At 40.0% G+C, this 24020-nt stretch overlaps 1 protein-coding gene across 1 annotated transcript in view; it reads left to right on the plus strand.

The window, feature by feature from the left end:
• BTBD8 (BTB domain containing 8) overlaps nt 1–24020 on the plus strand; it is a 65243-nt gene that overhangs the window by 34989 nt on the left and 6234 nt on the right. The window contains exons 6-16 of the mRNA XM_060232184.1: nt 3954–4034; nt 5402–5498; nt 7940–8022; nt 8245–8347; nt 10100–10282; nt 12026–12163; nt 17309–17438; nt 19676–19737; nt 20930–21566; nt 22239–22329; nt 23767–23900. Of these exons, the coding sequence (XP_060088167.1) occupies nt 3954–4034; nt 5402–5498; nt 7940–8022; nt 8245–8347; nt 10100–10282; nt 12026–12163; nt 17309–17438; nt 19676–19737; nt 20930–21566; nt 22239–22329; nt 23767–23900 (1739 nt within the window). The remainder of the gene's footprint in view (nt 1–3953; nt 4035–5401; nt 5499–7939; nt 8023–8244; nt 8348–10099; nt 10283–12025; nt 12164–17308; nt 17439–19675; nt 19738–20929; nt 21567–22238; nt 22330–23766; nt 23901–24020) is intronic.

Raw genomic sequence — 24020 nt, forward strand, 5'->3', positions numbered from 1 at the left:
TTCATTTATACTTGTCATTCTTACCAATGTGGCTTGTCTCATTCTTCCCTCCTCCATTTTATCATCAAAACAACCCTGTGAGGTAGAAGAGCTAGATTTGAGTCCAGTAGGACCTTAGAGACCAGCGAGATTTTCAGAGTATGAGCTCTCAAGAGTCAAAATGCCCTTCATCAGATATGAGTTGGAATGGAAATCTTTGCGTCCTTATATCCCAGTCAGAAGGTGCAAAGAGTGATGAAAGGGAGAAATTCAGGATGCAGAGGTATAATGCACACTGTTGTCAGCTTGATTAGAGTAGAAGGGTATGATGCCCCTTATCTACTCACACAGCATGCCTTCTAATCCTCCACAACCTCTCATCTTCAGGTTATGGTTTATAAGTAGGTCAAGATGTCACAATTGCCACCCTTCTTGTCTCTTTTACAATCTACAGAGAGGCATGACCATCTCACATCTCAGGTCCTCTCTCCCGGAGACTTCAACAGACAGTGTAGCCCACCCCCCTTTACTAATCAGCCATTACTTACACAACGGTATTGAGGTTGGGGCTCAAACATTGTTCTAATCACTCACTGCCACCATTTATTCATCTCCTATAATATATTTGTATAGACTGAGATATTAAAGTGTGTGTTTCTTTCCCTTAGGCATACAACCCACAAGGTTAATCAAAGTGCTTGCTGCTGTCACTGCCTCCCCCTTCTTCTATCAAGAGTCACCCCCTCCCACACATATACTAAGCCTTAGTCAAGATCATGTTACAGTAATCTAATCTGACTGTTTCCAAAATAGGTGGGACTGAGGCCAGGCTGCTTACTCCAGAAATGACTGCAGCTGTCATACCACCCTAAATTGGTTAAAAGGCCCTCCCGGTAAGCTCAGATACTTATCCAAGAACAGTGAGGTGTCCAGAAGTATCCCAAGACTCCAAAGAAATATTTTTAGTGGGAAAATAATCTCATCTACAACAATTTTAATACCTATTCATGGATTGAATTTACTTCTTATCCACAGTGCTTCCATTTTGTCTGGGTTGTTGCAGTTCATTCACTCTCAGCAAGGGCTAAAGAAGAAAATACCACATTTTCACGTTTATCCTGGGGATATGGTGTTATTTTAAAGCCTTTTTCACATTTAAAATCACTGCCAGGGCCCAATCCTGCTTGGGAACCACTGCGCAGGAAGATGAGAGACCCCTGTCCACCCCTCACTGTTTTCAGGAGCTGTGTCACCTTTTCAGCTCCTGAAAACAGGGGGAGGGGGAGGAAGCATTCATCATCTCTCTGATACTTTGTCCCTAGCAGAATTGGGCCCCAGCAGCAATGTTAAAACTTTTAGCAAAGGTTCCAGAATGGTGCTTATGTACCCATGGTGGACTCAGAAATTTTGTATCATCCAGTTTGGCCCCTAATCTTTTACTGTCTCCAGAAACTGGTTCACTACATCTATTGGCTGTCCAACATTAGATGGAAAGGAGAAATAGAACTTGGTGTCATCAGTATGTTGATAGTATGTTCTCCAGATAATCTCTTCAGTGACTTCATATAGATGTTAAAAAGCATAGGACAGGATCAGCTGTCAATCAGACATGCTGTGGGAGTGCTTGGATCGAGCAAAGCCTTAAGTCTCCTCCCCAAGGCCATCTGCCCAACTGTTCAGGGTGTCCAGTTTAGCTTATACCACAGCATATATATGGGAACAGGGCTTAAGCTTCCTTCCATGAGGTTTTCACAACCTGAAATTGTCCTGGGGAGCAGCTGTCAGTTTTATTGGTGGAACGTACTGATTATCTATATCAGGGGTGGCCAAACTTGCTTAATATAAGAGCCACATAGAATAAACATCAGATGTTTGAGAGCCAGAAAGCAATTTTAACTATAAATGAATTCTCCAAGCCACCAGCTAGCTTGACTTGTAGAAGTGACTGCAAGAGAAATGCCTTTTCAAAGTCAGTGGATGTGGCGGTAGGGGATTCGAGAGCCACACAATAAGTGTGAAAAGGCCACATGTGGGTCCTGAGCTGCAGTTTGGTCACCCCTGATTTATATGTAGTGCCCATATGGGTAAACAGCAGCTCCCTGGGGTCATTTCAGGTAAGGCAGATGGCCTGGGGGAGGAGGCATAAGGCCTTGCTCCCTCTATCCAACCTCCAGATGGTGGCTGGATATCTCCCAGAATCACAAGCGGTCTTCAGCTGACAGAGATCAGTTCCCCTGGAGAAAATGGCTGCTTTGGAAGTTGGTCTCTATGGCATTATACCCTGCTGAAGTCTCTCCCCAAACCCCACTCTCCAGACTCCACCCTCAAAATCTCCAGAAATTTCCCAATACAGCCTTCCTTTAAATCCAGAGGTGCTGAGCGTTCTCTCAAATAACTATTTGAGTTTCAATGAGAAAGATGGACTATAAATAATATAAATAAATAATCAATTGCAATAAGACTCTCTGGTGGAGCTATAATGGCCTGGGAGAAAAGCTAGAACAATTGGGATAAAGCAAGGAGAGGTTATACCTCCCCGCCCCCCCCCCCCCCCCCAGTTTTCCCAATGAGAAAACTGGAAAATTTGGAGGAATTATGAAGAGAAACTGCTATGAGGACACAAAGTAGGAGTCCAGTAGCACCTTTAAGACCAACAAAGGTTTATTCAGAATGCAAGCTTTTCTGTGCATGCATGCAAAAGCTTACATTCTGAATAAAACTTACTTGGTCTTAAGGTGCTACTGGACTCCTACTTTGTTCTGTTGCTTCAGACCACCTGGATCTATCTGCTATGAGAGATTTTATCTTTTGGAAAGAATAAAATGCTTCTTAGGGCAAATGCTATAGCATAAAAAAAAATCTGAGGACTTTTTGTATTTTTAAGTATTGTCATGTTTTGCCAATGAATGACATGTGTTTAGTACTGTGATATTTTAATTGTAAGCCACCTCAATCAGACCTCTGAAAAGTGGCATAGAAATATCCTAAATAAATTGGCCCAGATATAAAACCCTGAGTAGCATAATCAGATAGCTCTTCATGGATGCAGTGGTGATGGAGCTTCCTTATGAGCTCTAGTAATGTTCAGTTGTGTGTAATACCAATCTTCCTCAGCTGTTGCTCTTACAGTTACCCTATCCACTTTAGCTAACCTGATTAGAATCTGGGTGCTGGTTAGCATGCACCTGAGATCATTTAGAGACAGTGTTATCTGGTGTACATGTGGCTTCTCAGTTCTAAAAGTCCACTAGCTATTCAGTGTGACTTCTAGTTAGATTAGTGGTAAATCTTAGTCATTAAAAGTGGTAAATCTTAGTCATTAGTCATTTGAATCTATCTTTTTTCTAGGGATAGGTCATTCTGATTAGTCTTCTAACCCCACCAGGATACTGAATCTCATTCATCCTATTGCCCCAATCCTTGATCTTCCTGTGATAACTGATTTATGCAGATCTCTTCCATCTTCAGATTAAGTGACTTCCATCCAGTGAAGAACACCAAATTAAGGCTATGACTAGCAGTACTCTGAGAGAGCCCTATGGTTATCATGGCAGCTAAGAAGTTGTATGCCACCCCCAACAGCATGACCTTGGCCTTGCTGTTGAAGTTCCTAAGAACAATAAACCTGTGGTCTCATCCACTTGGGGTCTCATCCACCAGTGTCAAGACTGGCTTGCTTAACTCAGAAAAGTGAGTAGCAAGTAAGAAGCTTCAGGGTTGCAGGCAAGGGCAACATTACTGAAGCAGGCTGATCTTGTGAGTACTGGCCTTTTACATTTTAGCAGCTGGGAAAGGACAACTGTGTGTAATTTAGATTGTAATACTTGTCTCTTTACCTTATGATTTGTTTTAAAATTACGATAACATTACTATTCAATCTTGGTGAACCACTCAAGATTGATAAAAAATGATGAGCCTTCTAATTTATGCCACAAATGTTGGTGTCTGTAACAATTTCATTTTCTGTTTTGCAGCATAAACCAAGTAGAAATAACTGTCATTCTCCATTTTATCTATGGCGGAATTCTGGATTTTCCAAACAAAGCAGATGCTGGGTATGTGTCAAGTTAGGTTTTTTTTAATTGAATGCCATGCTTGCTCTGCTCTACATTTGAATGCAAATTGCAACACAAAGTCTATAAATAAAAAGGTAAAGGTGCCAGAAATCCCATTTGAGACACTACCCAAAAAGATGGTGGTAGAACTGGAGTGAAGAAGAAGAGTATATGGTAAGGGGAAGATGTTTGAGCCATGTTCCTTGTTTGATTCCTGAAAGCCCCTGTTCTTTGCTGCAATATTACAAGTCTGGTAAATTTATTTTTCATCATCATTCTCTGTTTATGAACTGTGTTTCACCCAGAAACAATGAAATTCCATCCATGTGCTTTATGTTTTCTGGTCATTGAGCTTGGTGAACGGTCTGGCTAGATATAACCATCTTCAAATTGCCATTGTTTTGAGTAAAGAATGTAAATGCCAAATCCAGTGAGTTTGTGAAAGCAATCATGGCATATTTTTCAACTGATTGTATCCAGAATCCTGTCCATAGTATAAACCAGGCAAGATAATTTCAATTTGTCCCAGGTTACAATAACCATTGCAACCACAGTCCCAGAACTATGTGAACCAAATTATGCACACTCATGTGACAAGAATTCACAACACACTAAGCTGATATTTATTTAGACAAATTGTTCCACATATTTCAGGCATAGAATGGGTAACAAAAATAAAGCCTGTTCTATCAAAATGAAATTCTTTATCATCACACCACTGAAATTTCCACTCCCCTTTGCTGATTTAACCCTAAGCTCCAAAAGTCAGGTGGAACGGGACTTGTTAAAATGTTTTGAAAAAGTCACTTGAACTTTGGCAAGTTTTCTAAAAGAAGGAGAGTTCAATAATTCAGCATGGGAAGGGGGCATTTGTAGATAATTCTTTTCATGCTTTTCTGTCTAAACCTGGTGCACACACGGTCTCCACTTGAGGCATTGCTAATGCAGTGCCTTTAATCTTTTTGCAGTGGTAAAGAAATAACAGGCTCTGAATCACTTTGCAGTCACTTCTTGCAAATGGATTTCATATGCTAGAACTTAAGCATGATATTCTCACTGACAGTAATTATGGTTAAACTGTGACTAGGTTTCCTGTTAACCAGGGCTTGCCAACTACGTTCAAACCCTGATTTCAAATTGTAGTTAAACAGCAATGCAGAAAGTATATTAAACTGATTTTTAAAAGATTGTTAGAATATGTGTTGCACTTTAGAAATGTCACTTCACCTAGTTAAAGAAGTATGAACAAGTTAGAGTTTAGAGTGCCTTATTACACTTGTCTAGATGTAATGTCAGTTACTGCAGAATGCTCCTTTTATGGGTTGACAATATTTTATGTAGAATATCAATTATTGCTTTTTCTTCAGTTGCATGTTAAGCATTGCAGACATGTATGGACTTGAGGGTTTACGAGAAGTTGCCATACATATTTTGAAAAGAGACTACTGTAATTTTTTTCAAAAGGTATGTTCCAATTTTGTGTTTTTATGGGGGGGTTTGTCTTTTCTTTTTGGTTTAGTGAAAATACCTAATGTTCAGCCTTTGTATTATAAGCTGGAATGCTGAATAAAGCTATTACTTAGTAATTATACTTAATTAGCTAATGTAGGAATAAAATGTTAAAACACCTTAGTATTTAAATTTAGGCATCCATATGGCATTAGCTGACAAATGATTTTGAAAAAGTAGGATCATAACATTGTAAATAAAATAATAGGTGTTTATACTCCATTCCTTACCCCAAACTATTCTTTCAAGTGTAGATCTGGATGTGCACAGATCAGAGAACAGGCACATACGTGCCGCAGAATGAAGGGGTAGAAACTGAGGAAGTAGACCAGATTGCAGCAATTCATACTACAGGTTGAGGATACCTGCTGCACGGGAGGAAAGTTCTGGCTTGCTCTCTGACTGCTGTATTTGTATTTGTGGGGTGTTTTTAACATGGAAGGATGTTTGACTTTCCTGGCTAAAGTCTGAAGCTGTGCAGTCTATTTTACCACTTCAGCATTGTATGTGTGTAGACCAGGCTTAATATCAGTAGTTTTTAATCTGGTGTTCTGGAGAATCCTGGGTATCCTTTAGAGTTGCCAGGCCATACCCTGGAACCCCAGGAGCATTTGAGTGGCAGGGACAGGAGCAACAGCACTAATAGCAGATATCAACCACTATCAAGGGGGGGGGTCCTCTAGAATTCTCAAAAAGTTATGGTTTAAAGCCATAGAGATTTTGACAAATGCTATAGCATCCCACTTGTCATAACATCACTTCCATTTTTTGCCAGAAGTGATGTACCCTCCCCCCCCCGCCGCCGCCCAGTTCACCACCATTTTTTCTACCATCAGTCTTTCAGGTGTTGGGAATAATGGGGGATTACCTAGAGGTCAAAGTTCAAAGTCTTTATTAATGCAGTCATAGACCAGCACAAGTCTCAGCAAAATTCCCAACCACCGCAGTGGATAAGGAAAAAAAAATTAACTCCAAAACATAAATTAGCTTATAATTCAGAGGAAAGTACAGTTACATAAAATGATAGATAAAATTATTAAAATTCTGTAATATGTAAATATAAAAACGTAAACCATCAGTATCTGGCTTATTTTGCAAGCTGCTGCAGAAAACTTTGTAGTATATGTGAAAACCAGCTTTTCATCTATGAGTAACATTCAAGCATTCATCAAATCTGATCAACCAGGATACCTATTGAGTAAGAGAAGGATAAACTTAGAGCGAACCTCTTGATATAGGGGGCAACAAAGTAGAATGTGTTCCATAGTTTCAGTCTCCCCTGAACCACAAGGATATAGCCTGTCTGCCTTTGGAACCATTTTATATTGCCCATCCAAAACTTGATGTCTAGCAAGGGAAAATGCTTTCTTGTGGCTGAAGATCTCCAATTGGGAGACTAGATATCTAGAGTTTTCTGAAGACAGGAAAATCAGTCATCTCTCTCAATCTGCTTGCTGCTCAGTATCCATCACTTTTTGCTTTGTAACTTGTTTCACCCGCTCATACACATTTCCAAGACAGAGTGAGGGGAAAGGCCCAAACTCATTAGCTTGATCCTAACCGTTTGTAACCATGTAGATGGATGACTATATCAAAGGAGTTAAGCCTAGAGGACTGAACTGTAGCTTTATTCAAAAATTAATGGAGACAAGGCACACCCTAGCCTCAACTTTTACCATGCCTGTCAAATTTGAATTTGAAATATAGCAGGGTAGTTGAATGGCTGCTCTCAGGAGTTTCAATTATACTCTTTCCTGAAGTATAAAACAAGAAGATGGTGGCCCAATCATGGCTCCATATAAGGATTGAGCCAATGTTTTCGTCTGAAATAGTTTAAGGGCAGCTGGAGTATATTGACCTTAGTTTGTAAAAAATTAATTACATCATGGGCAACCTTGTTTGACTTCTGCCTAGAGGTCTTCCATCATAGCAGTTGACCTGGCAACCCTAGGCTCCTTAAATTGGAATTCATAAAGAAGAAAGTCAATAATGCCCAGTTAGTGTGCCTGAAATGCAGCTTCCCTAATCTTTCCCCAATAGTATAGACCAGAAGTGTGGATGTATTCTGGGAAGCACAGTGAGACCCCACCAACTATTCAGCAGCACATATGAACTCAATGAGCATCTTAGCAACATTTTCCCAGAATCCTCTGTTGTACGTGGTTTAGTAGTATGCTGCTTGCTTGTGGTAGTGACTGTTGGAATCTTGGTGGAGAAGTTAATTTGGAAATAGGTCCCTGGAGATAATTTGTTTAAATTAAGGTCCCAAAACAGGTTGCAAGTACTGCTGTCCTTCAAATATGACAGACACCCACCATATTCTCTTATCTGAAAATATTAACAGCTTTTTAATCTTCACAAGTTTCTGAAAGTGTGTCTATGTTCTGACTTTTTAGCCTGTAAAATATCAGCCTATGATGGAATGTCTGGCTATTGCTCATTCGATGGGTATAGAAAACCTGTACGATTCTTGTATGAAGTAAGTGAACTAAAATCTTTTTCCCCCTTCCTTTCTGTGTTTTCATACCCCTGTTCTGAAAGAATAAGCATACAGTTTCTCACAAATGTTTAGAAATATGTTCATATTTTATGCAATATTAAATTCTTAGTGATCGTTACTTATGCCAGTGGAGAGTATATGCAGAATGAAATTTGTTGAAAAGATTGATTTTGCTCCATAAAGATTCCCCCCCTCCAACAGGTGGCTAGTAAGGCATTTTGTAAAATGTTGGTCAGAGAAGAGCTTTGCCAGTTTACCTGCTGAATTGCAGAATAATTGTCTTAGAATATTGATCCACTCTTTGGTAAGTCTTTATGCTTACTTTTTAAAATACAAAACTTAAATAATGTTATGCTATTAGGAAACTGGGATCTGATTTCTGAGTACCACACCTGTTTTGATGATGAAAATATACCCACATTTAGTGTATCAGTGTGTATTTAGTGCCTGGCAATATAAATCTGACTAGCAAAATAAATGTTACCCATTTTTCTAACCTCTCTGAGCTTCAGAAATACAATGAATAGCACATCCATTCATCATGCGTTTTGCTCCATCCGTTAAAAGGCCTGAGAGTGCAAGTTAGCTAGCATATGTATCATATGTACACATCATGTGTCTTCTGATGAACTTCTTAAAATGGAAAGGAGAACCATGGGTCTGTAGTCACAAGGGGTCATGTAGTGGACATTTATTTATTATTTATTTATTAATTTCATTTATATCCCGCCCTCCCCCACCTTGGCAGGCTCAGGGCGGCTAACAACATTCCATAAAAACATACAGTAATAAATAAAACCTTAGATTTACAATATAGAACAATAAGACATTAAAACATTAAATTAAAACCAATCCAATAAATACAGTTATACTGCGGTATAGATCTTTAGACCGCATTGGCGGATCCTTGGTTATCGTTTTTCTTAGCAGTCCGAATATGCTAATTTTAAAAGAGTGGTCTTGCAGGCCCTGCGGAACTGTTCAAGGTTCCGCAGGGCCCGCACCTCCTCGGGGAGTCGGTTCCATAGGGTAGGGGCCGCGTTCGAAAAGGCCCGTGCTCTGGTACTCTGATATTTAATTTCCTTCAGCCCAGGGATAGTCATTAGGTTTTTCCCCGTTGACCTCAGTGCTCTCTGGGGTTCATATGGGGAAAGACGGTCCCTCAGGTAGACAGGTCCTCGGCCATATAAAGCTTTAAAGGTAACGACCAACACTTTGTACTGGACCCGGTATATAATCGGCAGCCAGTGCAGTTCACGTAGCCCCGGCCGTATATGTTCCCGTTTCGGGAGTCCCAACAACAGCCTGGCCGCCGCGTTCTGCACTAGCTGCAATCTTTGGGTCCGGCACAGAGGTAGCCCCAAGTAGAGGGCATTACAGTAGTCTAGTCTTGAGGTGACCGTTGCGTGGATCACTGTTGCGAGGTCCCGGCGCTCAAGGAAAGGGGCCAACTGCCTTGCCCGCTTCAGATGGAAGAATGCTGACTTGGCAGTGGCTGCTATCTGGGCCTCCATCGATAGTGAAGGCTCCAGTAAAACACCCAGACTCTTTACCTGGTGCGCTGCTTTCAATGGCGCACCATCGAAGCCACATGTGCCAGGAAGCCACAATTGACTGTACCTAGTGTGAATTCATAGTGTGAATCAGCCACACTATATTCTCAATATTCAGTAGGTACTTATATTCTTGATGTTCTGATACTTAACGTATGAATCCACACTGAGCCTCAAGCTTAAAGACTGTTTGAATTAAATTATTGATTATCCAGTGGGTTTGTATAGTTTCATCTTCAGCTGTTACTTGCTTCTTTGCCAGACCTTGAACATATGTTATTCAAATAATCCATTTTACTAAGTAAGAAAGAGCATAGGGGATGGCTTCCTGTTGGTTTGCATGTTTATGAGAGTCTCCTGAGAACATTTAACATAAAATCTGTCCTTAATTAAAGTGAGAGAAGTTAATTGCTTATTACTCAGATTATGGTGCAAAATGTAAGTGTTGAATTGCACTCAACACAGAGTTGCTCAGAGTAGATATATATTGTTTTCACTTTAAGAGTCCACAGAATGCAGCCCATCTTCTAATGGAAACTGACCGACTGATTAGTAGTCTTCCCCAAGTAAAATGGACTGAAACGGCTCTTGCTTTAGCATCAAGGCTACAAGAAGAATGTGTGGCATTTATGGTGGCAAATTTTCCTCAGCTAATACAGAGTGAAAACTTTTCTGCCTTATTACAGGTAACAGATTCTGAATTCTGCAGTGCAATAACAAATCATGTCATAAGCTGTATGTAGCTCCACTATTCAAGCAGTGGCTCTGAGGCTGTGGAATGATCTTGGCCAAATATGTAAATGAGTTCTTGTTGGACTTTTTTCTTTAAAAAAAGGCCTGGAGAAAAGACCAACTTTTGGGTAACTTTCAGAGATGGCTATAAGATTCTTATTAAAATCTCAGCAGGTGGGTGGCCTTTTTGGTTTGTATATGCTGAAGGCTGGTGATAAGCTGGGTTTTTAGCTGGTATTTGTATTGCTTTATTTTAGTGGGTTTTTTATTTTTTGTGAGCAGTTCTGAGGATATGGACAGCAACTTATAAAAGTTATTAAATCTGGCTGGACTTTGTTTTCATTGGGATAATAATGGATTGTGTATATGTATTTTTCTTCATCTACTCCTGTAAAAAAGGAGCAGTATCATGTGTTTCTCAAAATACCATTTTTATTGCACAAGCATACGATGCATGTACAAAAATTGTCTTGGCTCCAGAGAATCATGAGAGGGGTGCTGCTCTTAGAACGGCCCTCTATGCTCCATTCTCAAACCTCTCCTGTGTGTCAAGGGACCCACTGGCATTGTGTGAAGTGCAGCAGGAGAAGCTACTGCCAAAAAAGGGGAATTGGAGGAAGATATTGCCTTCCCCACCATTAGAATTAAGCATTAGAAGGGAGGATGTTCAGTTTTACATTTTTGCATAATGAAGGCTTAGATCAGGGATGTCAAACATGCAACCCCTGGAGGGCTCCTATCAGGCCCCTGAACAACTGCCTGTCGTCTGTTCCCTTCTCCCTCTCTCTTGCTTCCTTCTGCATAACTGCTTGCTTTGCAAGGCTTGCTCAACAGCACAGGAGCTATAGAGCAAAGCCTCTATTTTCTCAATTAACTGAGGCTCCTTTCTTGGGGAGGAAGGGGAGGAGGCAGAGCTTGTTTTTCCAGGCACTCTCAATCTCTCAGAAGAGCTACTGAGCCAAGTCTCTCTCTCTTTTATTAGCTGAGGCTCCCCCCCAGTCTCCTGAGGAAGGGAGGGAAGAGCCACAACTTCTTTTACCCTGTTCCTTAGATCCCATGGGAAAAATACAAAGAAAGCACCTTTAAGAACAATGAATGCTAACATTTTAAGCATTTTTGAAGTTTTTTTTAATTAATTGTGTTTGTCTGTGTCCTTTATAAAGTTTATATCTCTGCTACCTAATCTTAAATTGGTATACACATGGCCTGGTCTGGCATGGCCCAGCCCAGTCCAACCTGACATGGCCTGGCTCAACAAGGTCTCATTTATATCAGATCTGGCCCCCATAACAAATGAGTTCAACACCCCTGGCTTAGACGTTTCAATATACATCTATGATAAAATTAAAGCATTATTTTTAGGAGTATTCCTGTGCGCAAGATCAAATTCATAAGATTCAGCCTATAGGTAGGAAGATATGTACAGGCTGAACACATCCAGATACCTCATAGTCTGTAGCCACCAAAATAATTGGTTGTGGTTGCTGAAGAAGACAGGAAGCAAATCTCTCTTCCCACACCCAATTCAGCAGCAAGCAGCAGCAACAGCAGGGCTGGAGAAGTGTTCCACACCCACCGTTAGCACCCAGACAAGGCCCAGTGGCCGCAGCAATGCTGGCAGGGCAGCATTAATAAAAGTATCTGTGTACAGCTATTTAATAAGCTGTTGTTTTTTTGTTTCCATTGATGGCTCCTAGGCTCAGGCCATGAGCAGCAAACCTGACCTTCTAGACCAAGTGTTTGAAGCCATTGGGAAGAACATTAACACTGAGAACAGTTGCTGTCTTCTTGTAGCTGTGGATGCTTTGCTGAGTTCTGCAAGCGTGAAAGAAATGGTGGGTCTTGCAAATTCAGTCTGTGGTTGGTGGGAAAGTATTCCGTAGCTGGGATTAGTTTGTGGAGGAACTCATCTCAAAAGAAGTGAACTGAGGTTTACAATTCCAGTCCTGAAACTACATAAAGATTGTAGTTTTATGTACCTCATTCCAGACTACTTAAGGCTTCAATCTTAAATACACTTCTCAGGAAGTCTCACTAAAATCAATGGGACTTTGACTCTTACTGAAAGCATGCTTCCATTCAATCCTAAACAGAGTTACGTGTCCTTCTAAATCAATTACTTATAACCAGGGCCTTTTTTGAGCCGGAACGCACCAGAACGCTGAGCTAGCATTCCGGCTCAGCCCCAGGGATCCGGGAGCCCAACCATGCCTGTGCAGCCTCTTCCAGGCTCCCTGCTCGCCAGCTGGAGTTGGGGGGCCCAACCACACTTGGGCGGTCTCTTCCGGGCTCCCTGCTTGCTGGTCGGGTTCGGAGGACAGAGCTGTGATTCTGCGGCGTTTTCACGGCTCTCCGATAGCCGGCAGAGGGCTGAGCCGCGCAGTGTCCTCCCTGGGCCTGGCTAGCTGGGAGGCTTTCAGAGCCCAGCTGCAGCAGCAGGATTGTTCCTGGCCGGGGTTCCTCTCTGTGGGAGAGTCAGCATTGCACTTCAGGTTAAGTTTGCTCGCTCCCATTCCCTTTATTTCCATTTCTTTTTCTTTTCATTTCTTCCTCCTTTCTTTCCTCTATCTCTCTTTTCATTTTTTCTTAGTTTCAATTTATCTCTTTCTTTCTCTCTCTTTCGCTCTCTCTCTCTTTCTCTCTTTTTCCTTCCTTACTTCTTTCAAACATCTGATATTCATGTCTTACAGCTCTCAGACATCTGATGTTTATTTTATGTGGCTCTTATATTAAGCAAAATTTCTTTCTCTTTCTTTCTTTGTCTCTCTTTCTCTCTCTGTCTCTTTTTCCTTCCTTCCTTCCTTCCTTCCTTCCTTCCTTCCTTCCTTCCTTCCTTCCTTCCTTCCTTCCTTCCTTCCTTCCTTCCTTCCTTCCTTCCTTCCTTCCTTCCTTCCTTCCTCCCTCCCTCCCTCCCTCCCTCCCTCCCTCCCTCCCTCCCTCCCTCCCACATATGACATTCATGTCTTACAGCTCTCAGACATCTGATATTTATTTTATGTGGCTCTTATATTAAGCAAAATTTCTTTCTCTCTCTCTCTCTCTCTCTCTCTCTCTCTCTCTCTCTCTCTCTCTCTTTCCTTCCTTCTCTCAGACTTATGACATTCATGTCTTACAGCTCTCAGACATTTGATGTTTATTTTATGTAGCTCTTATATTAAGCAAAGCAGCCCCATGGCGCAAAGTGGTAAGGCTGCAGTACCGCAGTCAGAACCCTCTGCTCAGGACCTGAGTTCGATTCCAGCGGATTGCTGGTTCAGGTAGCCGGCTCCAGGTTGACTCAGGTTGACACTTCCTTCCTTCCATCCTTCCAAGGTTGGTAAAATTAAAACCACCCAGTAAAAAGCTCTGCCGTGAAAACGTTGTGAAAGCAGCGTCACCCCAGAGTCGAAAATGACTGGTGCTTGCACAAGGAACCTTTCCTTTCCTATATTAAGCACATTTGGCCACCCCTGTGCTAAGGGTTCTTTTGGGTCACAGCCAGTGTTCCCTCTAAGCTGAGTTAGTGTGAGCTAGCTCACAGATTTTTAGCCTCCAGCTCACAGATTTTTGTCTTAGCTCAGGAAGGATGACCCCAGAGCACAATAATTTATGCAGTAGCTCACAACTTTAATGCCAGTAGCTCACAACTTTAATGCCAGTAACTCACAAAGTAGAATTTTTGCTCACAAGACTCTGCAGCTTAGAGGGAACATTGGTCACAGCCATTGCCTCCCAAGTGATTGCTAAGATGTCAGCCAAGATACTGCATCTCCTTATGATACAGCACATGTGCATATATGAATACTGTCAAAGAAGAAATGTGGCCACAACTGAATTGCCAGGGTGCCAGCATCCACTTGCAAGTAAGGAACAGTGCAACCCTAAACAGATCAATTCAGAATTTTGTTGAACTCTACTCAGTTGTGATTATTTCTAGGAAGGTTAGATTCATGTCCAGTAGCACCTTAGAGACCAACAAGATTTTTGGGATGTAAGCTTTGATAATCAAAGCTGGGAGGTTTATACCTCAAAAATATTGTTGGTCTCTAAGATGCCAATGGACTTGAGTCTAGCTGTTCTCCTGCAGACCAATACAGCTACCCTCTGAAACTATCCTAAGATGTGAATTATAGACACAGTGAGAATGTGGAGAAATTATCTCAGTGGATTGCACTGAAATCTCCTGGAATAATTTGTTAACTTTTGGGAGGACTTTGTAGATGTGTATGTTTATATGGCACAGTTCTAGAGGAACATGGAAATACTGAAGAATTCTGTTTCCTAAGAATCTCCCACTTTCATTCAAAAAGCAGTTTTCTAGCCCTTATGCCTGTAAAGCCATGACGTTAAAAGCCTAGACTATCCTGATCTCATAAACTACAAAGGGTTGTGGCTCAGTGGTAGAGCATCCTCTTGGTATGCAGAAAGTCCTAGGTTCAGTTGCCAGTTGAAGGTGATATGGAGGTTGGAGGTGATATGAAAGACCTCTACCAGAGACCCTGGAGAGCTGCTGCCAGTCTGAGTAGACAATACTGACCTTGATGGACCAGTATAAGGCAACTTCATGTGCTCCTGTATGTTGACCCTGGTTAGTATTTAGATGGGAGGACCTCCCAAGTAATGTTCCCTCTAAGCTGCAGAATCTTGTGAGCAAAAATTCTATTTTATGAGCTACTGGCATTGAAATTGTGAGCTACTGCATAAATTAGTGTGCTCTGGGGTCATCCATATGTGATCCACCCTGAGCCCCTTGGGATAGGGCGGAATATAAATGAACCAAATAAATAAAATAAATAAATAAAAAATTCTTCCTGAGCTAAGACAAAAATGTGTGAGCTGGAGGCTAAAAATCTGTGAGCTAGCTCACGCTAACTCAGCTTAGAGGGAACACTGCTCCCAAGCAGAACTCCCTCTAAGCTGTGTAGTCCTGTGAGCTAGAATTCAATTTTGTGAGCTACTGGCATTAAAGTTGTGAGCTACTGCATAATATCAAAGAGCTTCTAAGATGTCTTGCTAATAATAATAGCAAATAATATGTTTAGATTTAAATTCTACCTTCTCTTCCTCCTCCTGTTTTGTTCAACATTTTTATAAATGATTTGGATCAATAAATGGAGAGATGAAACTAAATTGGAAGAGGTAACAAACACAGTAAAAGACAGTCAGTATACAGGATGATCTTGACAGGCTGGAAAACTGTACTAAAACAAATTAATTTTTATGGGGCTAAATATAAAGTTCTGCATTTAAGTAGGAAAATCAAATGCAAAATTATAGAATCGGGGAGACTTGTCTTAGTAGCAGTATGTATGAAAAGGATCTAGGGGTCTTAGTCTCAGAGGCAGCTTGTGTTCCCCCCTCCCCCTTAGCAGGTTTCCCATGCAACTGGAAGGTGGGGGAAGGAGGCTGTTACCACAGGCAAATGGGAACATTAGGGGAACCAGAGTTAGTGAATGGGTTTGTACAGGTCTATCTGGCTGTCTCTGGTTCTGTTAGGCTTGTACTGCCACATTGGTCCTGGGCTCTTCTGGGCTTCTGTGGAAGGCTGTTGGTTCTTCTGGGCTCACTGGTTCTGTCTGCATGGGGAGGCATTAGACCGGTGGCTGTTGCACCATGCTCATTGTGCTTGCTATTGGCTTTTGCCCTGGAGAAAGCATGACATTTAATCTCCATTGGAAACAATGGAGGATGACTAAGAGTGCCTTGTTCAGGGACCCAATTTACTTGAAACTTGGGGGAACTTCAAAGGACAGGCACCACTAGTTGCCCTGCAATTTTGGTGTACTTAGCCCCCAGGAAAGATTCCCAATATGGGATAATGGAGAAGAATAGTATCAGAATCCTGAGGGTTTAGCATTTGGAATCTGAATAACTGGGAATACTGATATTTTTGGGCTTCCTGATAATCTAGATTTTAAAACTGAGGTGCATATTTCCTTCCCTAACTTGCTTGTAGCCTCAGTAGACAGAGCTCATATTTTTCCCTACTGGGCCCACAAGCTGTCTTGAGCCACAGGGAAAATAGGGGTACACATATTTAATAAAGCTGCTTGGGGCCTTCTGAATTTCAGTAGGAAAATAGGATGGAGGGAAATGGTTGAATAGTCTCGTACCCCCCCCCCCCTTTAAACCATAGCCACAGTGGCTACATTCTTGAAAAAGAAAACAGGTTGAAAGGGTCACATAACTAATTGCTAGGCAATTTTGCAATCTTAATAGCATATTAGGTGGACCATTGGGCTGACTTTATATAAGGGTTTTTATTAAATCATCATTTTGTGGTGGCATTTCCTCCATCCATGGTCCAAAATAAAGAAACTGGATACTGATTCGGTTCTTTGTCATCGTACATGTAAGACTGAACAATGCTATAAACATTAAGAGATTTGCAATGTTACTTGGCTTTTGGGGGGGGGGCAAAATACTTTCAAACATCATCTTCAGTTTTTTTTCTGAAAGGGAACACTTGTGTTTGCATGGTTTTAATCAACAAAAATTTTAATATATATTTCATTGTCCTGGATGATGCCTGTTGGCCAGATGGCATGGTTTATACTTCAGCACAATTTTGTTTTGCAAACAAAAACTACATAAATTACTGGTTTTATGCTACTGCAAGCCACTTCTATTGTTGACTTACTCAGCAAGAGTGATGAAAATTTAATCAGATACATTATTGGCCCCCAGAGGATTTGACCTTGTAGTGACATAGCCAAGAGTAAAAAGCTAAGAAGAGATTCATTTGTTTTGTTTTTTTTAAATGGGGCTTGATGCTTTATGAGCTTCAGCTTCTGTGGGAGTGGCTTGGTTTCAAGCTGTGTAAAATCATGGTGCAGGGACAGTTGGCCTTCGCAGACCTCATAAATCCACTCCACGATCATAAAATTTAAGTGATGACATCATTGATCTAGCTTAGGAGTAAGTAGATTCTGTAAGGAATAATGACTGGTTGCTATGACAATGTGGCTCTTTCCAACTGCTGATTTCTTGCTTGAACGCAGGGATTTACGTGCAAGATCCAGGCTCTGCGTGATAAGCTGTGGATCTTCCTGGTTCAGTCTTTTTACGCTGTTCGTCACACAGAGAGCTGGAAGCTGCTGAAGGCAGATGATCAACAGAAAATACAAGCAGGTATGCAAGCCATTGGGGAGCTTAATACTTTACATAACAGGCTCTGCCTTATTAAAGAAATAACGGGAAAAATAATTAATGCTAGCTGGGATATATTGATGAGCTTTCTGCTCTCAAAAAATGGAATATTATGTAAGAATTATAAACAAAGATAACCAGCTCGGACAGCTCCAGTCATGGAAGCTGGAGGATTGCATAGCCCTTTTGTGTGCATTTATTACTGCAGATAATGTGGGAATCACTAGGACTGGAAGGCTGGCTTTAACATTTGCACTGAAATTTAAAATCTTACAGTAGAATTAATGGGCATAGAGTTCTGTTCTAAGGTAATTACTGATTGAATGTATGTATTGAATGGGGGATTTTAGTTCATGTTAATACTATGGAGAGATATCATCTGCCCAAGTAAAAAAAAAAACACCCACATGTATGTTGAATAAATTGCATCTATCGACTTCACAATCAATTTGGTTTTGTGATACTGTGTGTGCTGCAGAAGAGTCATTAAAGAAGCTGCAGAGAAGCTTCTAAAAACGTAACTAGCACAATTTCAGGTTTAGACAAAAGGAGTCTTGCTCTGGCCCCTTTGTTTTCAAATGTATGGAATGAAATCTTGCAGATCTGAAAATGGCTTCAGGGCAATGCTTGAACATTTGTGCTGTGGTCATGCAGTTTTTCAATAAGGGAAACAGGATTACACAGAAGATTATAGTGCTAAGCAAAGCTTTTAGGAGCAATATATGGATACCTACTTAATAGGAAAAAATAGGGTATTTTTATTGTTTTTTGGGAGCAAACTGTATAAATTAGATTATGAAGTGTAATGTGAAGGCTTTCATTGAGGTTTGCTTATTATTTTCTTTTTTTGCTTGCTTTTCTGTGCATCAGTAGCTCAGGGTCATGTCCAAAATGCAGTTGGTTCGGGAGTGTCAGACAGCGTGAAAAAGCACATTGATGTGATGGGCTGCTGATTTGGTATATTAACTGACACTGTTGCCTGTGAAGTCATTCAGTCAGTAAAAAGTTTTTGGTTTTGTAATTTTTAAAGAATGTGTAGCATTCATTTTTGTATTCTAATAGTTCTAAAATAAATGAAAACATTCAGTTGTGTGTAGTTATGTATACAGGCAAAAATAGTAGTTCTATCAGTTTTTCATGAGCTTTTAAAGAAGCATTTAGTTTTTAAATTTAAGATTAGGGATTACCGGATGCTCCTTTTAAAAAATTCTGGCAATAGATTAAAACAGAAATTTAAATATAGAATATCACAGTCTCCCTCCCTTTCAAAGCTAAGAGTATCTTTCCATTCCCAAAGGTGCAGTTTTTAATTTTATCAAGATGTTATGTACATAGCAAGAGGACTCTCGAGTTGCCGTTTTCTGCCTCTTGGATTTCCTGACAGAACAGAAATGTACCAAGGAACCCAATGAATAGAAGAACCTTTTTTGTGTGTGCCCATGCACTTGACCTTCTTGTACATATGTATATTCATAAAATAAGCAGTTCAGCTTAATAATTAACAGATGGAATATCTTCTGTAATTCTTTGCAGCAGGTTTCATACCATTATATAATATTTTGATACATGTACATTCCTCTAATATTGGCATCTGTCTAGAGTAGGTTACATAAGCAGGAACGCTGCAGAGGCCTCATTACTGTTCCCACATCTGGGAGCATTATCCAAGCAGGCTTTATTTAGAAAGTTGGTTTAGGATACACTTCATTGGCTGTCTAGAAAGCTTCCAAAATAACCTCTGCATAATTGAAACAGGATTTTGCCTATAAAGATGCTTTTGCTTCTCAGTTAAGTTTTCAGGTCTGCAAATTTTCACACATCTTCTGTGATGAATGGAGGGAACCCTCTAAATCACAAATGCCATGTGTCACATTTGTTACATGCAGTAAACTGTTGTAAAGGCTAATAAACTAACTTGCCTATACTGGATCAGAATGCAAGAATAAGAACTCTTGATCAAAATTATATAAATAACGATAGAAGAGATTCCATTGAAACCTGAATCTAGTAGTTCCAACTTCTGTGTTTCATACGTATACTGTCCATCTCTTTGTGGCAACTTCAGGCTTAAAATGTGAAAAAACCCTTTATTTGGTTAGAATGCTAGCCTATCTGTTGTAAAAAGGGCGCTGTCCCTAAGGTGGGTCCTTGTCTCCATCCCTCCCCCGCCCCGTGTCAGTATTTATTTTCTAAAGGAAAATATCCTTTTTTCTGTACAGCTGCTTTTGACAAAGGTGATGACAGAAGACCTTCCAAAAAGCCAGTGTTCACTAGTTCTCAGGTAAAAGCATTTTCTGTTGCAAATCAATTCAAAACCCAGTAATCAGGGCTTTACTATTCCTTTTCAAAGTAGTATCTGCTGATTTGTGACTTGTATCTACTAATGTATTCCTGGCTAATTCTGCAGCCATTTATGTAATTTTAGCTGAGCCAGTGTCTCTCTATGGGTTCTTTTATCACTGTATTTTAGGAATTATTTTTGGAAGCAGGAAGTTTGGTCAGTGTACCAAAAGTCAGTGTTGAAACCAGAATATTTGGAACAGCTAGAATTTGCAAGGGTAATCAGAATTCATATATCTGTGATTAAACCATTCATAAAAGCCCCTTCTATATGTTTCTTTGCAAATGATACGCTTCATATGTAATGGAGCTATCCAGTTGACATAAGCCATCACATGCTCAGCTTGATGACTAGCACCTACTGAGAGATGCTCTTTTAGGAGATCTAGAATGCAGTGTGTGCGCATGCACATAAAATAATGTACCAAGATAATCAAGACACGCTTGTAATGGAAATGGTCAATTGTAGTCAATGTTAAATTGATTGATTTTTTTATTTTATTTCTGTTATCTTTTTTAATTTGTAAAATAAAACAAATTGTATTTTTAAAGGCACATTTTACTGCATTTAGGCTAGGATCATAAATCTCAGGAAAGTAGGCTAACCTGAAGCCCAGTAGTTGGCTGAAAATATATGTAAATGACACAAAGTACTAGGAAAATGCTGAACATGATGGGAAGGTCCGTGATAAGTGAGGTCTTGTCTTTCAAGAACCACTACAGACCACTCTGAGTGTCATAAAGATACATTACACCCTCCTGTAGCATTTCTGTCAGTGAGGGCTGGACCATCCAGTTTCTGGGCTGGGTGGGCGGGCATTTGAGCTTTCCATAGATGGCAACCATCTAAAGAAAAAGCAAAGAACACACACAGTCTGCTCCTGTTTGCCTAGCTTTGACTCTTCATACACAAAACTTCATTTTGGGGGTTCTATTCTTGGTCATACTAGAGTGTACCAGAATTTTTTTTCTGAACATCAAAAAAGGGGATATAGTAATGAAGCATGGTAATGAAGAATTTATGCTTATCTGAATAAGTAGCAAAATATCCAGAATGAAAAGCAGTGATCTTGCTCCTGTTGTATTTTTAAATTTATTTTAGATTTTTGCTGAATTGTCTTTTTTTTCTCCAGTTAAATAGGTGTGTTTCTGATTCATGTGGAATCAAATCTGCTCCTTTGGAAGCAATCAGAAAGAAAGACTGTTTGGGCAATTCTTCCACTGATCAGGATAAAATGAAATCTGATGGAATAGGAGCATCAGGACATCCATCGACTACCAACAGGAACAGCACTAATAAGGCTTTGAAACATGATGATTTAAAGGGGAAAGATGGTAAAAAAACAGGTTGCAAGATTACAAAAGATCCCAAACAGGGGGAGAAAATGCCTTCACCAAAGGCAAGAGCCATTATAAAGCCTAAAACAGAAAATAATGGAAACTTGAAGGCTGAAGGTTTGCTTACAAAACAAGATTCTGAGCGATCATTACCGCCTATGAGTGGCCACAAAAATGCAGGAAGTGGCAAAGCCATGAAAAATCAAGAAATTAAAGCTGCAGGTGCCCGACCAAAAACACTTTCTGGAAGCTCCAGTGTGCAGATTAAAGCAAAACCTTTGAAAAAGACCACAGGAAAGGAATCTCCTCTTCTTATGGGTACAGGAACTCTAAGCAAATCAGACAATTCAAGCACAGATCTACGGATGTCCATGGAACAGCTAGTTGAACCCAAGGAGGAAAAGTTACCAGATGAAGGCAAAAAACAATCAGGTAATGATTGGAGACTCCTTTTAAGCTAACCACACAGACTGCGCACTACAAAATATTCTAACAACTTTGAGACAAGTGTGTGGTTGGTTTCCTAATTCTTCCTTTTAACAAAAATAATAAATTTAAATCTTGAAGGATAGATAAGAACATAAACATAAGATGACCTGTGCTGGATCAGACCAGTGGTCCACTATTCTGGCATCCTGTTTCACACAGTGGCCCTGGAAAGCCAGCAGAAAGGGATAATAGCACAGGCCATCCCTGGATTGGAGTGGAAAGTGAATTATGAGAAAAGTTAAAGTTGATTGGCACATCCTTCGTTCTTGGCCCATTAGGAGAAATGCTTGTTTGCAAGTGTTTAATAGTTCTGAAGGTATAGTTGGCTAATGAGAATACCTTTCTTGTACTTACTTCTGGTGTATTTATAATTTAATTTAGTTTTAATAACTTTGGGGACACAAACAACAAATCATGGATAATCAGAAGTTCAGATTGTTGGAGTCCCTTTTGTATACTTTTGGGAAGCACTCAGTTACTCAAGTGAATTTGGAAATTCAAGGCTCATATATTTGGAACAGGAAAAATATGAAAAAAATCTGTTAGTACTTTCAGCAGATGCTCATTATCAAGTCTTTTTTTAATGTCTAATTTTATTTTTATTTCATTGTACAGCTTTGAAAACAAGGTCTGCTTTGAAGATGACTAATGGAGCCCCTGCTAAAAAACATGTTAATGATCTTGAGAATACTATTCCAATAAACAGGTCTGTTGGAAGTCAGGATACTCATATTGCCTAAACCTGGATTTGAGTTGCCTCCTGAAAATACTTCATGAAGCCAACATGCTTTAAAGCTGTTCATTAGTTCAAAATCTGTATTCTGGTTTATGTGTTCTGGTTTATCTCTGAAAAACTATTTTTTTTTCACCAAGGCTCCACAAACCTTATCACAGGTTACACTCCCTCAAGTTGTTAGTGAATTGAACAGTGAATCTTTGCGCTGAGGGTTAGAGTGTTTCTCCCCCCCACCTTCATATTTCTCCTTGTGTGTGTTAAATATTGTCAAAGTGTTAGTTTTTTTGGTTGCAGTCTCCCTTTTGGTTGATGATGGAGCCAAGGAATAGAAAATCCTGAACAATTTCAACCTTCATCAATAACCATAAAGTTGTGTAATCCCCATAGTCCCTACTATTAACTTCTTGATGTTCAGGTTCTCTAGAGTTCAGAGCTATAAGAGACTGCATTTTAAAAGCTCATAAGTGCTATATAAACATGTAATGAACTATGAAGGGCTAATGCCTCACAGAGCCAGAGAGCCTTGAGTGACAGGCTGCTCAAAGGAATTTGATTGGTTGGCATCAGTGTTCAGAGAAGGACTTCAGGTACTTGGTAGTGTATCCCTGCCTTCTGAAACCTAAAGATTCAGTTAAACTCAAGAAAGTGAACTAGAGTTTTTAGGAAACATTGAAACCAAAGCCTATCATCTCTAAGATTCTAAGACATTGTGAAAAGTTTTAAACTCTCACTTGCTGGGAACATATGAACTGTAGTTTGTGAAAATATTAAGTTACCTCAACATTCGTATTGATTTACCGCAGACATTTTACCCATGATTTCACCTAACCTTTTCCTTTCTATGTTGAATAAAATATATTGTATATCTTTGAATGTTCTAAAGCCTCTTATGTGTCATTTTCAGAAGTTTAAGTTAAAGAAGGTGATCTTGTTTCTTACCTCAGGTTTCTGGGCTGAGCCGGCATCAGAATATAATACCATGACAGGGTGGGACAGCCATAAACCTTCACAAAAGAAAATAGATTGAGGGGTTGCTCAGCCAGAAAGGAAGTGAAAATGGAGGGAAAATCCTGGATCTGAGTGAGGGAACAATGGGCCAAGATTGTCATAAAAGCACATAGGAGAAGTCAGATTTGGAAAGGATGAGTAGTTCATGGTGACCACAGATAATGATCTACTAGTAAACAGATTTGTTGATGATGATTTTTATGCTGGTGTAAAAACACGAATCATTTTAAACTATCAGTAATGCTGCAGTCAATGAAAGATTAGATTTGTCTGTTAGCAAAGTATTGTGTAATACATGGTGTTATCTTATGTTTTTAAATACTTTTCATGTAGAAATACTGACATATGTAATATATTCATCTTTTAAAACTGCAAATAAGAAACATTTTTCTTTTTCAGTGTTATGAAGAAATGCACTGGGAAAGGTAGCAATGAACACATACCACAAGCAGTTTTGAAGAAAAAGAAAAATGAAGCTGGCTGTTCTGTTGTTCAGCAAAAGACAAAGAATGCTAATGGTGCTAAAAGCCAAGGTAAACGCAGAACAATACAAATTAAGCCATACTGTGTAAGTAATACAGGTTACTTGCAAACCATGATTTCCAATTTTTGTCTCCATTCATCCTTTCTCCCCTTTCTTGAGCAAATCCCTT

Source organism: Heteronotia binoei, chromosome 2 (assembly GCF_032191835.1).
Source record: "Heteronotia binoei isolate CCM8104 ecotype False Entrance Well chromosome 2, APGP_CSIRO_Hbin_v1, whole genome shotgun sequence".
In the NCBI taxonomy this organism is placed as follows: Eukaryota; Metazoa; Chordata; class Lepidosauria; order Squamata; family Gekkonidae; genus Heteronotia; species Heteronotia binoei.